Source organism: Chenopodium album, chromosome 25, assembly GCF_948465745.1.
Source record: "Chenopodium album chromosome 25, dcCheAlbu1.1, whole genome shotgun sequence".
Classification (NCBI taxonomy): Eukaryota; Viridiplantae; Streptophyta; class Magnoliopsida; order Caryophyllales; family Amaranthaceae; genus Chenopodium; species Chenopodium album.
The window spans coordinates 2,215,628-2,229,673 of NC_137858.1; the positions used below are offsets into that span (position 1 = coordinate 2,215,628).

The 14,046-nt window shown below is 32.2% G+C and overlaps 3 protein-coding genes across 4 annotated transcripts; 2 read left to right on the forward strand and 1 right to left on the reverse strand.

Moving 5' to 3' along the window:
• Window positions 1-297: 297 nt before the first annotated feature.
• LOC145615571 (uncharacterized) lies at window positions 298-2,937 on the forward strand. Of its 2 annotated transcripts, none has more exons than XM_081670644.1 (3): window positions 298-617; window positions 826-1,134; window positions 2,608-2,937. In XM_081670644.1, exons 1-3 carry the CDS (start codon window positions 368-370, stop codon window positions 2,856-2,858), a joined length of 810 nt encoding a protein of 269 aa, XP_081526770.1. In that variant the 5' UTR covers window positions 298-367; the 3' UTR covers window positions 2,859-2,937. The 2 variants fall into 2 exon arrangements, with proteins under 2 accessions (XP_081526770.1, XP_081526771.1); XM_081670645.1 differs by having other exon boundaries at window positions 2,650-2,937.
• A 1,871-nt stretch (window positions 2,938-4,808) lies between these two features.
• LOC145615166 (uncharacterized) lies at window positions 4,809-6,853 on the reverse strand. Its single transcript, XM_081670234.1, has 3 exons — window positions 6,588-6,853; window positions 6,175-6,239; window positions 4,809-5,967 (listed from the first exon to the last, which is right to left on the reverse strand). Exons 1-3 carry the CDS (start codon window positions 6,696-6,698, stop codon window positions 5,229-5,231), a joined length of 915 nt encoding a protein of 304 aa, XP_081526360.1. The 5' UTR covers window positions 6,699-6,853; the 3' UTR covers window positions 4,809-5,228.
• Window positions 6,854-10,367: 3,514 nt separating this feature from the next.
• On the forward strand, window positions 10,368-12,293 carry LOC145614880 (uncharacterized). The gene is made up of 8 exons (XM_081669952.1): window positions 10,368-10,467; window positions 10,562-10,583; window positions 10,771-10,827; window positions 10,938-11,019; window positions 11,359-11,454; window positions 11,541-11,665; window positions 11,759-11,777; window positions 11,992-12,293. Exons 1-8 carry the CDS (start codon window positions 10,368-10,370, stop codon window positions 12,157-12,159), a joined length of 669 nt encoding a protein of 222 aa, XP_081526078.1. The 3' UTR covers window positions 12,160-12,293.
• Window positions 12,294-14,046: the final 1,753 nt, after the last annotated feature.

The following is a 14,046-nucleotide window of genomic DNA, read 5'->3' on the forward strand; positions in this document are numbered from 1 at the left end:
ACCCGCCTAGCCTAACAGCCATATTCCAAATAATTTTCAAAACTAACGGCTACTTTTTTTTTGAATTTGATGAAGAATGTTAACGGCTAGTTTTTTTGTATTGTATGATCATCCCCTCAATTTTTCCTATAAATACCAATTCCATTTCATTGAAATTTCCACACAACTCAAGCTTTCTTTCTCTCTTACTAAAAAATTCTTAATTGTTCTCAAATTCTCAAGTGTTATTTAGTGTTATATAGAGTTTTATTTTTGTTAAAAAAAAATCTCCTTACTATTATTATTAGTATTCTTAAGATTCTAAAAAAAAAAAAAAAAAAAAAAAGTTCTTCTCCATATTATAATTAGTAATCATAAAAAAAAAAAAATGGGCTCAAGAGGAGGAATGGGAAGGAGTCAAAGTGGTGGTCGAAGTGGTGGCCAAAGGAGTGGTGGTGCAAATTTTTCGTATGAAATTAATACGGAAAATTTAAACCAATTTGTCAATGAATATGGAGATTATGGTTTAGGAGATGGGCAAAATATTCAAACGTCTCCACCACAACATTTCTCCCACCAATCATCGAGTTCAACTATGCCACCTCCATCACAACCAACATCTCAACCTTCATCTCAAGGTAATTTCTAATTTAATTTTTATTGTTATGAATATTTGAAAAAAACTATTATTAATGATTATAAAGTTCGTTTAGTTCCAATTTTCTATGATTTATAATTACCATGAAAAATGCGTTTAAATAATTATAATTAAAATATTTAAAATTTAAAAGCTTATTTTCATGAATAGCGTTTAAAAATTAATTTCAATAATTTGATTTATGAAAGGTGGTGGCGGTGAAAGTAGAGGTCGAGGACACACTTCTTGGGTGTGGAAACATTTTGACGGTGTTGACGTCACACCCCCGGGATGGCAACCCGGTCAACCAAAGAGGTTCACGTATACATGCCTAGTTTGCAAGGCGCTAGGTGCAAATGACAAGTCATATAGTTGGAAAACGGGAGATGGAACCGGAACCTTTAGTCGGCATTTGCAAAATAAACACGACTTGTTCGAAAATGGCCCCCGTCCTTCGGGGGGTAAGTTGCCCGTCCAAACACAATTGGGTGGATACATGAGCCATCTACCAGGCGGAGGTACACCTTTCCATTATAATAAAGATAGAATGATTGATGAAATGAGTACTTTAGTTATTGCTAATGAATACCCTTTTAGTTATGGTGAAAATGCAAATGTTGAGCATTTTAATAAAGTTGCATTACAACCTGCATTTACTCGTGTCCCCCGAAACACCCTAAGACGTTATACACAAACTTCTTATTATAAATATAGGAGTGGTTTGATTGAATTATTTCGTACTTTTGATGGTCGTGTTAGTTTTACAAGTGATACATGGACTTCTAGTATGGGCGAACCTTTTCTTTGCATTACTGCTCATTGGGTGGATGATGATTGGTTTATTCAAAAACGTATACTATGTTTTCAAGCTATGGAAGAAAGGCATACCGGTTTTAACATCAAAGTTCGTATTTTGGATTGTTTAAAAGAATTTCACTTGAATAATAAAGTTTTTTCTTTGTCTCTTGATAATGCAACTGCAAACACAAAGTGTATTGACTATTTGAAAAATGACTCCGAGTTGCATTTGTTGTTGGGTGGTAGTCTCTTGCATGTTAGATGTTGTGCTCATATTTTGAATTTGTCTGTTCAAGAGGGTCTCGCTGAGTTGCAACCATTGCTAAACCCAATTAGAACAGTTATAAAATGGATTAGGATAACTCAGTCAGTTAGACGAAAGTACATAGCTATGTGTAAAGAAAGAGGTCTTAAGAAAAGACAATGGTCTATTGATACCCCTACCCGTTGGAATTCTACTTTCAATTTGTTGAATGATGCTATAAAGTATCGTGATATTTTGACCCAACTTTACAACGAGACTCGTGTTGATCCTACTGAGTTATTAACCGAAAGTCAATGGACTAATGCTTCTTTTGTTCGTGATGTTTTAAATGCTTTTGATAGTGCAACTCATATTTTCTCTTATATCTACGAGCCTAACATTTATTTAGTAGTAATTGAGTGTGTTAAAGTTGTTCACACCATCGAAGAGCATATGAAGATTGATGAACTTCGTCCCGTTCTTGATAGCATGAAACGTAAGTGGCATACTTATTTTAGTGAATTTCCAATTATTTATGGAATTGCTGCTATTCTTGACCCCGGTGTCAAAGCTGAAGGTTTGGAAAATCTTTTAGAATTTTATTATACAAGTTTAGGAATCGATTATGATGTTAGTGAATATATTAACAAATGCAAATCTGTTTTGGGAGACCTTTATGATCATTATGCATCTATTTATGGTTTTGATTTAGCTACACCAACTAATACTAGTACTTCCGATTCTAGATTTGGTTTTCTTGATAAAGTTATGAAAAAAAAACACAAAGCATCTACATCATTCTCATCATCATCTTCTTCAACACTTGCTATTAATGATTATTTGTCATATCAACATGAGACCAACAACAGCTTTCAAATTATAAAATGGTGGCAAGAACATCAAAAAAGTTTTCCTATATTAGCGAGAATTGCAAAAGATATACTTGCAGTTCCCGCTTCATCAGTTGCTTCCGAGTCTGCTTTTAGTGCAGGTAGAAGAGTGTTAGATGAAAAAAGATCTCGCTTAACTCCGGAAAGCATTCAAATTTGTGTTTGTAAGAAAGATTGGGATCAAGCTGAAAGAAGAACTCAAGGTTTAAAGCAAGACGAAGACGATGAAGATGATCCTGTGATGATATTGGAGTCGTCAACGGATGATGCAGCTTCCGGGGATGATGATGCAACAAACATGGGTGGCTAGAAAAGTCTTAATCAGGTACGCTAAGAACTACGTGGGCTTTGATTCTTTCGGGATACGTAGGCAACTTATTTTTCGAAAATTAGAATTTAATTGAAAAATTAAATTTTAATTTTCTAAAGATAGGTCCAAGCCCCCCTTCCTCCCCCAAATTCCAAAATAAGTACAATATAAGAACTACGTTGGCTTTGATTCCTTATTTTGTGATATAAGGATACGTAGGCATCTTAATTAAGAGCAAGCCATCAAATTGTTAATTTTGTAAAAATTAAAACATCACACACCCCATTTAGCCGTTTCACCCACCCGACCCTAACACACGAACCCACCCGACCCTAACACACTAACCCAACTCAACCCAAACCCACCCTTTGACCCACCCTAACCCATGAACCCACCTCGACCCACCCTAACCCACCTCGACCCACCCTTTGACCCACCCTAACCCACGAACCCACCTCGACCCACCCACGACCCGTCTAACCCACGAACCCAGCTCGACCCACCCACGACCCATCTAACCCACGAACCTAACCCTAGTGTGTCCAACTTCTCCGACCCAACCCACGACCCGGCCCACCCTACCTAACGTGTGTCGTGTCGTGTGTCATGAAACCCCAACCCGCGACCCACCTAACCCTAACCCAGCTCGCACGACTCGCACGGTGGACACCTCTATCGAGCAGTATAAGGGTAACTTTTACCTAATTTTAGGGTAACTTTATGCCTTTTTTGGGTAACTTTAAACACAATACAATTTTTATATAAATAGACAATAAGAAAAGTTTTATAATGGTAATTTAATTACATTCAATCACTAATAATAAATTTTTAGTCATTTCAAATGTGATTTTTTACTAATAAAGCGTAGATAATTTTTATTTGTATTGAGTAGCTTTTATGCATTTTAGGGGTAACTTTTATTCATTTCAAGGGTAACTTTTGATCACTTTAGCCTATCTTATAATGGATGTACAATAATTATTGTACACCCGATTTTTTTAAAAGTTTACTAAATGTACCTTCGATGTACAGTTTTATTACCTTTTATTGAATTTATGGTAACTTTTAGACTTTTTTGGGTAACTTTTAACAATAAAGCATAAATAATTATTATTAATATCAGGATAACTTATGTATTGGGTAACTTACTTTCATTACAAGGTAACTTTTGATCATTTTAAGGTAACTTAATAGCGGATGCATAATATTTTATTATATATCCGATTTTTTTTTTTAAATGTTTGTGATACCCAAATTTATCTTTCATTTTTATCTTTTTTTTTTTAATTGAAAATATTTTTATTAAATTAAAATTATTTTTCTAAATGTAAAATATTTCTACTATATTAAAATCAATTTAATGGTTCTCTACTATACTAAGAATTTTTTCATATTACTTATTTTTTTTACAAATTTTTAAATTAGTTTTAGGAAATTTTGTGTAGAACTACCCTAAAGATAGGGTCATTTGTGAACAACTACCCATTTTTTTTTTATTTGTTTAGAACTACCCGCAAGTTTGAAAAAGTTTGGGTAGTACTACCCACTAACTTTTTCATCCAATTAAAATGTTATTTTGGCCCAATTTTTCACTTTTCTCAATTACAATGGCCAATTAATGCTAAAATAAGCAAAAACCCCAATTCAATTAAACCCCCAAACCTTAGAAATCAAAATCCCCAAATAATATTAAACTCATGAACCCTAAAATGAATTCTAATTAAAACCCTAATTAGGTTAATTAAGGTACATTAAAACCTTTATACAAATTGGGAGAGTTAATTGGGTGGGAAAAGTGAAAAAAGTGGGCTCCGATAACGTCTTAATTGTACGGAAAATGTTAATGGGTAGTGCTACCCAAACGTTTTCAAATTTATGGGTAGTTCTAAACAAATAAAAAAAAATTGGGTAGTTGTTCACAAAAGATCCTATCTTTAAGGTAGTTCTACACAAAATTTCCTTAGTTTTACAAAATTGAATTATTTATTTTGAACTTTAATTAAATAAGGTGAAAGAAACATTACCTTATTACGCAATAACTCCATCACGGAGTAATAACAAATCTAATACGGAGTATTTATGAAGTCAATTGCAAAAATATGCAATACAACATTAGGCTTAAAAGTTTGACCAAAATATAGAAGTCACAAAATAAATTAAAAAAAAAGGCTTGCTATACTTACTCGTCGGTTAGCTACGTCAAATGACAGCACAATACAACACATCAGAAAAAAGAAAAAGAAAAAATAAAAAAAAAAAAAGCACCATAAAATTTCGACAAATACAAACAAGAAAAGAAAGAAAACCTACAAGCTACAACCTTCGACCTTCCTAGCAGCAACTAAGCAAAATTTGGCATTGATAATAAAATCACATTAACGATTTGAGTGACCTAGCTTTCACAGGCTTACGAATTCTTCTCCCACCATTATTTTCATCTTCATCCTCATCATCATCATCGAAATCGTCTTCGATATAGTCGATTTCATTATCCAAATTACTATCCATCTCAACAATTTTAGTAGTATTAGTAGTAGTATTACCCTTCATTTTCTTGTTGTCGTCATCATTTTTATCGTCTTCACTCATAATATTATGACTAGTTGAGGAAGAACCACCCGATTCGTCAGCTTCGTTGATTGTCGCTGTGTTGAAATAATTGCCATCATTACCCACATTGTGCTTGCTCCCTCCTCTTCTCTTGCTCCACCTCGGCCCGAACCCGGAATAATAGTAAAACTCATACGGGTTGCTATTGCTACTATTACTATTATTATTCACGGGTCTTGTGGCTGCCGGGGTGACTACCGTTGGTGTCGAAGGTGTTGTCGCGGGTGTGGTGGGCTTCTTAGGCCGTCCCCGCTTCTTTGGAGGAGTGGGGATTGGCGGAAGTGCCACCTTAAGCGGTGGCGGCTTGAGTTGGTGATGGATATGTTGCCACCCTTTACTCCTACCATTGCCAGCACCAATTTGTTGTTGTTGTTGTTGTTGTTGTTGTTCATCTCTTACAATTTCTCTCTCCTCGAGAAGAGGCTGCGGTGGTGGTGGCGGGGGCAGTGGTTTTTCGACGTACTCGAACGATAATTCCATGGACTCCCCACTAGGGAAGCTGTATTAACAACCACCATTTCAATCATAAAAGCATAAAAAGTGAAAACTACTTTTGTTTTTATCAATTTCTAAATTTAAGCGGAAAAATTTTCTTTTAAAAAAAAACCTTTCCAAAATTAAAACCCTAGAACTCGAGAAAAAAAATAATTTCATCGGAGATAAAAATAATTGAAGTAGACAATACGAGGATTAGCTAATTAAATACCTGTCTGAAGAAGGAAACGCATCCGCTAAGCTTCCATTAACGGCAAATCCATCTCCCCATTCACCCTGAATGAAATTAATCGACGTCGTGAAATGATAATAAACAAGCTAACTGAAGATGAACTAATTAAACCATTAACCTACTCTAAATACGATAATTACAGCTTAATAGTATCATCTAAAATCAAATATATATTGACTACTTAGAACCCTAGAAATGGAAAACTCCATTTTCAAACCCTACTTTTATTTTATCGCGCCTACAATAGTTTTTTGCAGAAAAAAAATAAAAATGCAACAAAATGTAACAATAATTCTCAAAATAATTAATACAAAGTATGAAATTGAAATTGTTGGGAAACAAAATTAGATCTGAAAACCAAATAATTCAAAAAAAAATGAAAATAAAAATACCTGGAGAGAGAAAGAGTCGACATCCCAAGGAGAACGATTGAGCTGACAAACTAGAAATGATGATGAAGAAGATGAAGATGATATTAGCCTTGCGTTTTTTCTAATCCTCATAATTTTTTTCTTGATTTTTCGACGAATTTCAGATCTGCTAGAAATAATTTCTTTCTTTCAGTTCTTCAGATTTTTTTTTTTTTTGTGGAGGGTTGAAAGGATGTTTTAATTTAATATTTTCTCTCTTTTATTCGTCGTTGTCTAACTTTGCAGATTTTTTTTTTTTTTTTTTTTTTTTTTTTTTTTTTTTTGTTGTCTAACTTTGCAGATCTCTTATCATAGACGTGGAGTTACTTCTATTTATAATGAGGGTTTATTTTTTTAAGTTTTTTTTTTGTTTGGTGTGGTTGCAATAAAAAAATACATAAAATGTTAAAAATAAATAAAAATGAAGATGAGTTTCTGTTGCTTTCTCGATATTTCAGAATTTTGAAATTCCATTATACCCTTGGTTTGAGTGTGTAATTACATGAATAGCATCCACATGTATTATATTATTTTAATATTTGGATCATAGAAATGGACTGTAGGTATGACATGTCATAATTTTTTTGTCCAAAGGTGGTGCCTTTTTCGGCAATAGATTACGTAATGGTGCAAGTCTTTGGTTACATTTGTTTTACTTCGTTTAATTAAATTAATTGGCATAAAATGGAGGGAAATAATTTTCATTTTTTTTGAAAGAATATAATTTCCATTGTTGTTCCTAATTAACATTCGTTTTCTCTTCTCATTCTTATTCGTTCTTGCACTCCTATTTTTCCCTCCTGCAATGATGTTTTTTTTTTTTAAAGAAACAAATAAAAGAAAATAATTCTAACGCTTGTGTTTTACATTGAAAAAATAATCAATAATTCACCTCCCACTACTACATATAAATCAATTAATCTAGCACAAACTTTTAAATAAAACGGATGTTCAATAAATTACTGAACATCCGTTATAAAGTGACAATAAAATGGGCAAAAATTACACTAAAACGCACAAAAGTTATTCTGACATATATAAGAGTTATTTATGCTTCATTGATAAATTTGACAAAAGTGACACTTAATTTGATAAAAGTGACACTAAATTTAACAAAAGTGAACCCGATGTACAGTAAATTACTAAAAACCGGGTGTATATAAAAGTGATTGTTAATCTAGTGGGCATAAGAATACTTATTTGTAAATTGTACATTAAGGGCCTGTTCATATTTACTGAACTGAGCTGAACTGAACTGAACTGATTGGAACTGAACTGAACTAAACTGAACTGATTGGAACTGAACTGAACTGAACTGAACTGAACTGAATTGAGCTGAAATGAATATTTTATGTGAGAGGGAAATTAAGAGCTGAACTGAACTGAACTGATTGGAACTGAACTGAACTGATTGGAACTGAACTGAACTGAACTGAACTGAAATTAAGTAAATGTGAACAGGCCCTAAGTAGATTAAAAATTTTGCACAAGCCACCATCATCCAATCTGTTACTTTAGATTGTATAATTTTCAATATATACAAACATGAATAGATAGGGTTTTTTTTGTACAATGCTAATCTCAATTTCTTTTTTAATAGCTCAAACTATTTTTTTTTTATTTTTATACTTACCTTATTTCTTCATTTATTATAATTTTTTATTCAATCAAATAAATTAAATAATTCATAAATTTGGGTCATTTTTTTTACTATGTTCAAATTTAATGTTACACCAAGTTTAGTGTAGAATTTAAATCTTATCCGACCTTTTTAACTAGTCTAGTTTATTTTGATCCAAACAATACAAGCAAAAATGCAATTGTGGGCAATTTAAAAAATCTATACTCCCTCCGTCCCTAAATTACATTATTACTTTCCTCTATTATGTGAGGAATAAATGCTAGAATGAAATAGAAATGTAATTTAGGGACGGAGGGTGTAGCATTTTCACTTCAAACTTATGTTAATTTAATTGGTAAAACTTTTTTAGTTGTTATACGATATAAGAAATTGTTCAATTAATTGACATAAACATATATTTTGTATCCAAATAAGATTGTATTTTATATTCCATCCGCCATTTATTGCATTTATTTAATCGATAACAAGTTTTAGAAGACTTTTCAGTAATATATATTATGTTAAGTCAATTGTTTACTTAAAAGTAAGAAATGTGAGCGACGTGAAAAACTTTTATAAGTGTTAATCATTTATAATTAAATGAGTTATACGAAGTACTTAGACATTTAGTTAAATTATGCATTGACAAATATAATAGTTAAACATAAAACATAGCATTTTTTTTTAAAGTAGGGAAAGTACAAATTACTCGAATTATCAAGACTAATCAATTTTAGATTACTAATTACACTACGATAAAATAAGAGAGACATAATAAATAAAAATGTGTAAATATTTGTGAAATAACACGATATAGTAGTAAAAATAGTTTTTAGAAATGAAATAAAGTGAAAAACGTTTAAAATAGTATAAAACGAAAAAGATAGAAAAAATATTTGAGAACATTATAAAACTGAGGTAATACATAATGCATAGTACTCCGTATATATATAGTCCGCTAAAAGGGGTAAGAGCTTAATAGGACCAGTAAAGGCAGAGTATTAATAGGCCATGTAGCTAGCCTATGGGCCTTGCCCAACGTTCTGAAACTATGGGCCAAAGCCCAATTTAAAATGAGTTCAATTTCTCATTATTAACACCAAAGGGCAAAGGCCATGCTCTACTAGACCTCTACTCAGATAATTGCTACAGCATTTTTCATTTTCATAAATGATATAACCTCTATTTTTGTAGAGTATACCTTTATTTTGACAATTTAGTATGTTACTGAATTTCAATTTTTTTTTTTATGTAATTTATATTATTGATTGAAAAAGTTTAAATTAGAGACCTTGAAAAGTAAACACTGAAAATCAAGAAATTCCTAATGTATGCTACAAGTATTTAATTTTGTTGTCCAAAACAAAACTTATCCATAGTAGTATAGTTATTTGTAAAGAAAATCAATCACTATTAAGTACGGAGTATAATTTTTTGGTAATATTAAGTACAACACAGTATATCTAAAAAAACTTATGAGATCTAAGTGACTACTTAATGGCACGGTTAAAGATTCAATTTTTATTACCTATTGAATATTATAATAGAACGGTTGTTCACTTTTTAAGTAAAATTCTCACCAACTGATCTAGTTGGGGCTTTCAAATCACCCCTAATTAAAGAAGAATTGTGTCTTTAAAGGCGAAAACATTTCTAAATTGGGTATGACTAGTAAAACAGATGTAATCAAATTGTAATAAAACATTTTTAAGTTGAAGGGCTGAAGCCATAATTGGCGGGTTTAGCGCCACTTTATTACATTAGTTAGACAGTTAGTTGATGCCCAAAAAACTAACAATTCTAAAAATGAACAAAACAAAAAAAATTCAACGCAAATTTGGAAAGTTACTCTATAATTAGACTATTCCTATCTTCCACCGTTATTTATTACCGCATTTCAGTCCTTTTCTTCTTCAATCCAATAATTCCACCATTTTTATTCGTCATTTCCATTAATTATTTATTTACTAACACAAAACAATTGAAATCAATATCTTCTGTCAAAAAGAAAAAAAAAAAAAAAAAAAATTTCTTGCGATTATTTCTTAAGATAATATTAACATTTAAAAAAAAAAAATTTAATCATACATCGGGTTGAATTTTGGTGGTGAATCAATTATTATTAACTCTTAATAATAAAAATGGCTTCTGACGCGCAATTGGAAAAGATGAAAATGAGGCAAAGCTATCACAATAATTGGACCGTCGAACTCATGCAAACTCTTTCCGTTAATCCTGCTTGTTGTTTCCTTTCTCTATTTTTTTTTTCTTAATTATTTATACCCCTTGTTAATATTCGATTATATATTTACAATTTGTTTTTGGAACTTTGCAGATTGTTGTTATGCAGCTTGGTGGTGAGTAATTTTTTTGACTCCCTTCCAAAATTTCTAAAAGATCATATAACATGTATTAAATTAATTAAGAATGGTTAATTGTGGACAAACTTTTCACTGGTTCATGCCCTAAAGGCTAAATAAAGTTAACTTGTAAATGTATGTTTTATGATATGTCTTGATAAAGTTTTGTTGATCTGATATGCAGTGCACCATGTGCTTCTTACATGCTTCGCAAACGAGCCTTGTATGGTGATATGAGAAGGTTAATTGAACACATCTCTTGCATAACTTCAACTTTAAGTAGTCTATTATGAAACTTTTGTGTATATGCATGAACATAACATGCTGACACTTTTTTTTTTCTTCTGACAGATACACATGTTGTGGTGGATATATGCCCTGTAATGGCAAATGTGGAGAGCAAAAATGTCCTCAATTTTGTCTTTGTACTGAGGTTTACATTGCCTTTCTTGCTTTAATTTGCGTTTAACTTTATAATTTTTGTACTAGCTAGTTTGTTCTGATATAACATATTAGTGTTCAATTACTTGGTACTGGCCGATCTCTAAATGTATGTAGTTTGGGGTGATATTAAAGAATTATCGAGTAAAAGTACCATAATAATTATCCTTTATGCTTTGAATTTTGCTTCTCAATTGTGATCATAGTATGAGTTAGTCTACTGATCTTTGTCTTTCCAATGAGCTGGCCCTTATTAAAAGGAAAGTGGACTACTATTTTGTGACAGGACAAGCACAATTTGGTCCTTATGAACTTAGTGTTTCTATTTCAGGTTGTATGTTGTTTCTCAAATTCTGTTGCCTCAACGCGCTTCTTGTTGCAAGACGAGTTCAACATTCACACTACAAAATGTGATAACTGCATAATTGTATAACTCCATCTTCCCCTTTATAATGTTTGATTTCCACAATTTCATTGATAATTGTACTAACTGATGGTTTTTATGGGGGTTAGGGATTCATGTTCTTCCTACAGTATTTTGCATGCTTATGTTCAATAGTTGCTTGCTTAACTGGAAGCGAAGAACTCAATGACCTTTCACAATGCTTGAACTGTTTATCGGATACAGTTATGTGCACGTAAGTTTGTTGTGTACACTGATTCAACTTTGATCTTGTTGCTTTGATGACTATATACAAACTAATTCATCAAATTTTTGGCCTTTTTTGCAGGGTTTGTGCATGTATGCAGGTATACAAAACTAAAAAAAACTACTTAACTCTGCAAATTTTTGCTGTCATTTGTTAATAATTACTAGTATTAATTTCCTAGATTGTGTACCATTTAACATATTATGTCAACTTTGAGATACAGAACAATCTACCAGGAAAAAGCTCTTTTGTTTTTGGATTAAATTTTCTATCCTAATAGTAATTCATCACTCTATGTTAATGATAAAATGCAGACGCAGCATAAGCTTGAGTTAGATAAAAGAGATGGCATCATTAGCGCGTTTCCTCCTGTAATGGCAGTCCCTCCTGTACAGCAGATGTCACGCATGGATCCCAGAGTTCCTCCCCCAGTTGGTGGGAATCCTCAGATTGCCGTTGCATATGGTTATCCTGCCCGTTAGTTTAAGGCTAGTTATGCATATATATATGCTCTTGATTAGTAAATGTATACAGAGTTGTGAAGTGTTGGCAAATTTCTTTGTAGGAAAGCATAAGAAGGAATGATATTATGCATTATATAAGGGTGAATATTGTTATTTACTTGCTTTTATGATGCAAATAAAAAGCCTTATTATTGTAAGAAGACGGAAAATATTAATGCTATTCTTCCAATTGTGACAGTGTACTATACCAAATGCTTTACTTGTTTAAACTGTCATTACTTTCATGCTTGATTAATGATCATTGTGATAGAGCTGATCAAATGCAACTCGTCTAATTTGATTCGAGCAGACATATAACGATCAAACCTTAGCATGACCAAATTGGTTGATACAAACTATATATGGGCAAATTTCGCAATCTTTGAAAGGAGGTTGGCAAGGGCAAGGCCTTATTTTGTTTACTTATAATATGAATCTTAATCATGAATATGAGCAAATAAATATATATCAGTATAGAATAGCAAAAAGAGTTGATGAGTTTAATAATGGAGTGATAATAAGAGCAATCACTAGATATAATAAGGACATCTATAATGTACTTGATTCCTGGTGTCCAACATTCTTGGTCGGATTGCAATAAAAAAATCATCAGCATAAATATAATGTTATGCTCAACTTCAATTCACTTGTTTAATAGCTAGATTATGTTTCTTCCAGGAAACCCACTGTATACTTCCTCAAATTTTTTGTCTGAATTGTTGGCAATTTAATAGCAATTTGTTTAATTAGACTATGTGAGTTTATGGCTATATTAGCCACTATAGAGTACACTTTTCCAACAAAAATAATTGAAGATACCACTCTCTAAGCGTCTTGATCATAATGTCCTCACTCTCATGGTTCACTGGTAAACTAGTCCTCTAAAATAACTATGCTCGTATGTCAACAAGTTATCTTCATGTTACGTTTGAGAACATATACGACAATTGATAAGAGTTTTAATGTAGAGATTAAAATTTGATTGAAAAATATTTCGTAATTAGTGGGTAAGAGGGTCCACATCACATGAGATAAAAAGAGAATGTTCCGTATGTATGAAAAAAAACCTTTTAAGTTACCAATCAAGTTTGTTTTTACACTTTTGAGGTAGATTTAGTCATTTAGATTTAGAGAACCCCATTTCTATAATATTTACTCATTAAATACTTAAACAAGGAGACTAATTAAAATTAGAGTTATTAGAGTAGTATTTACTGTAAGCAGGATCGAAGCAAGGGGAATGGGCCCCAGGGCCGACAAGGTAGAAAGATTCGTAGGCCCAAAATCAATGACAAAAATGGGTTATTAACAATGGAGACTTTTAGGTGCTTAATTAAAGTTGGGGTGGGTGTTACACACTTACACTGTTAGGTATTACAGCATTTAGGATTTGACATATTCCTTAGCTTAGGCGGCAGCCAATTTTTGTTAATTTCAAGATTTGTCATCATTTTTCTTATAATTAATCATCATTAGTTGCTTATGATGCCTTAATTATATATTCGTATTGGGTTTAGTGCATGATTAAATTACCCACTTCTTGTTGACATCGATCACATATATAATCGTATTATAAAACTATTGAGTATGTACGATATATGCTTAATACATACTTCTCATTGACGCTATCCATGTATGCACATGTTGTGATGCGAAAGCTACAAGTCTTTCTACATTGTTTGTCTTCAACTCCCACCAGTATCCTTCTTCCCAGCTTAATAAATCCGATCATAAATCATTACTATCATGAGTGTTTGATGAGTCCCCGACATTACATCCACCCGTCCCAACCAAGAAAATAAAGGGATAGAAAAGAAAAAGAAAGGGAACGATAGAAGTGTCAGGAAAAATAATAAAGGACATGTG

Bases quoted from the DNA above. Each gene is read 5' to 3' on its own strand.
- LOC145615166 (XM_081670234.1), bottom strand. From the start codon at position 6,698: ATGAGGATTAGAAAAAACGCAAGGCTAATATCATCTTCATCTTCTTCA. The intron at 6,240-6,587 runs GTATTTTTATTT...AATTTCATTCAG, and splicing joins TCGACTCTTTCTCTCTCCAG to GGTGAATGGGGAGATGGATT. The intron at 5,968-6,174 runs GTATTTAATTAG...TTGTTAATACAG, and splicing joins GCGTTTCCTTCTTCAGACAG to CTTCCCTAGTGGGGAGTCCA.
- LOC145614880 (XM_081669952.1), top strand. From the start codon at position 10,368: ATGGCTTCTGACGCGCAATTGGAAAAGATGAAAATGAGGCAAAGCTAT. The intron at 10,584-10,770 runs GTGAGTAATTTT...TCTGATATGCAG, and splicing joins TGTTGTTATGCAGCTTGGTG to TGCACCATGTGCTTCTTACA. The intron at 10,828-10,937 runs GTTAATTGAACA...TTCTTCTGACAG, and splicing joins TTGTATGGTGATATGAGAAG to ATACACATGTTGTGGTGGAT.
- LOC145615571 (XM_081670644.1), top strand. From the start codon at position 368: ATGGGCTCAAGAGGAGGAATGGGAAGGAGTCAAAGTGGTGGTCGAAGT. The intron at 618-825 runs GTAATTTCTAAT...GATTTATGAAAG, and splicing joins ATCTCAACCTTCATCTCAAG to GTGGTGGCGGTGAAAGTAGA. The intron at 1,135-2,607 runs GTACACCTTTCC...ATATACTTGCAG, and splicing joins GAGCCATCTACCAGGCGGAG to TTCCCGCTTCATCAGTTGCT.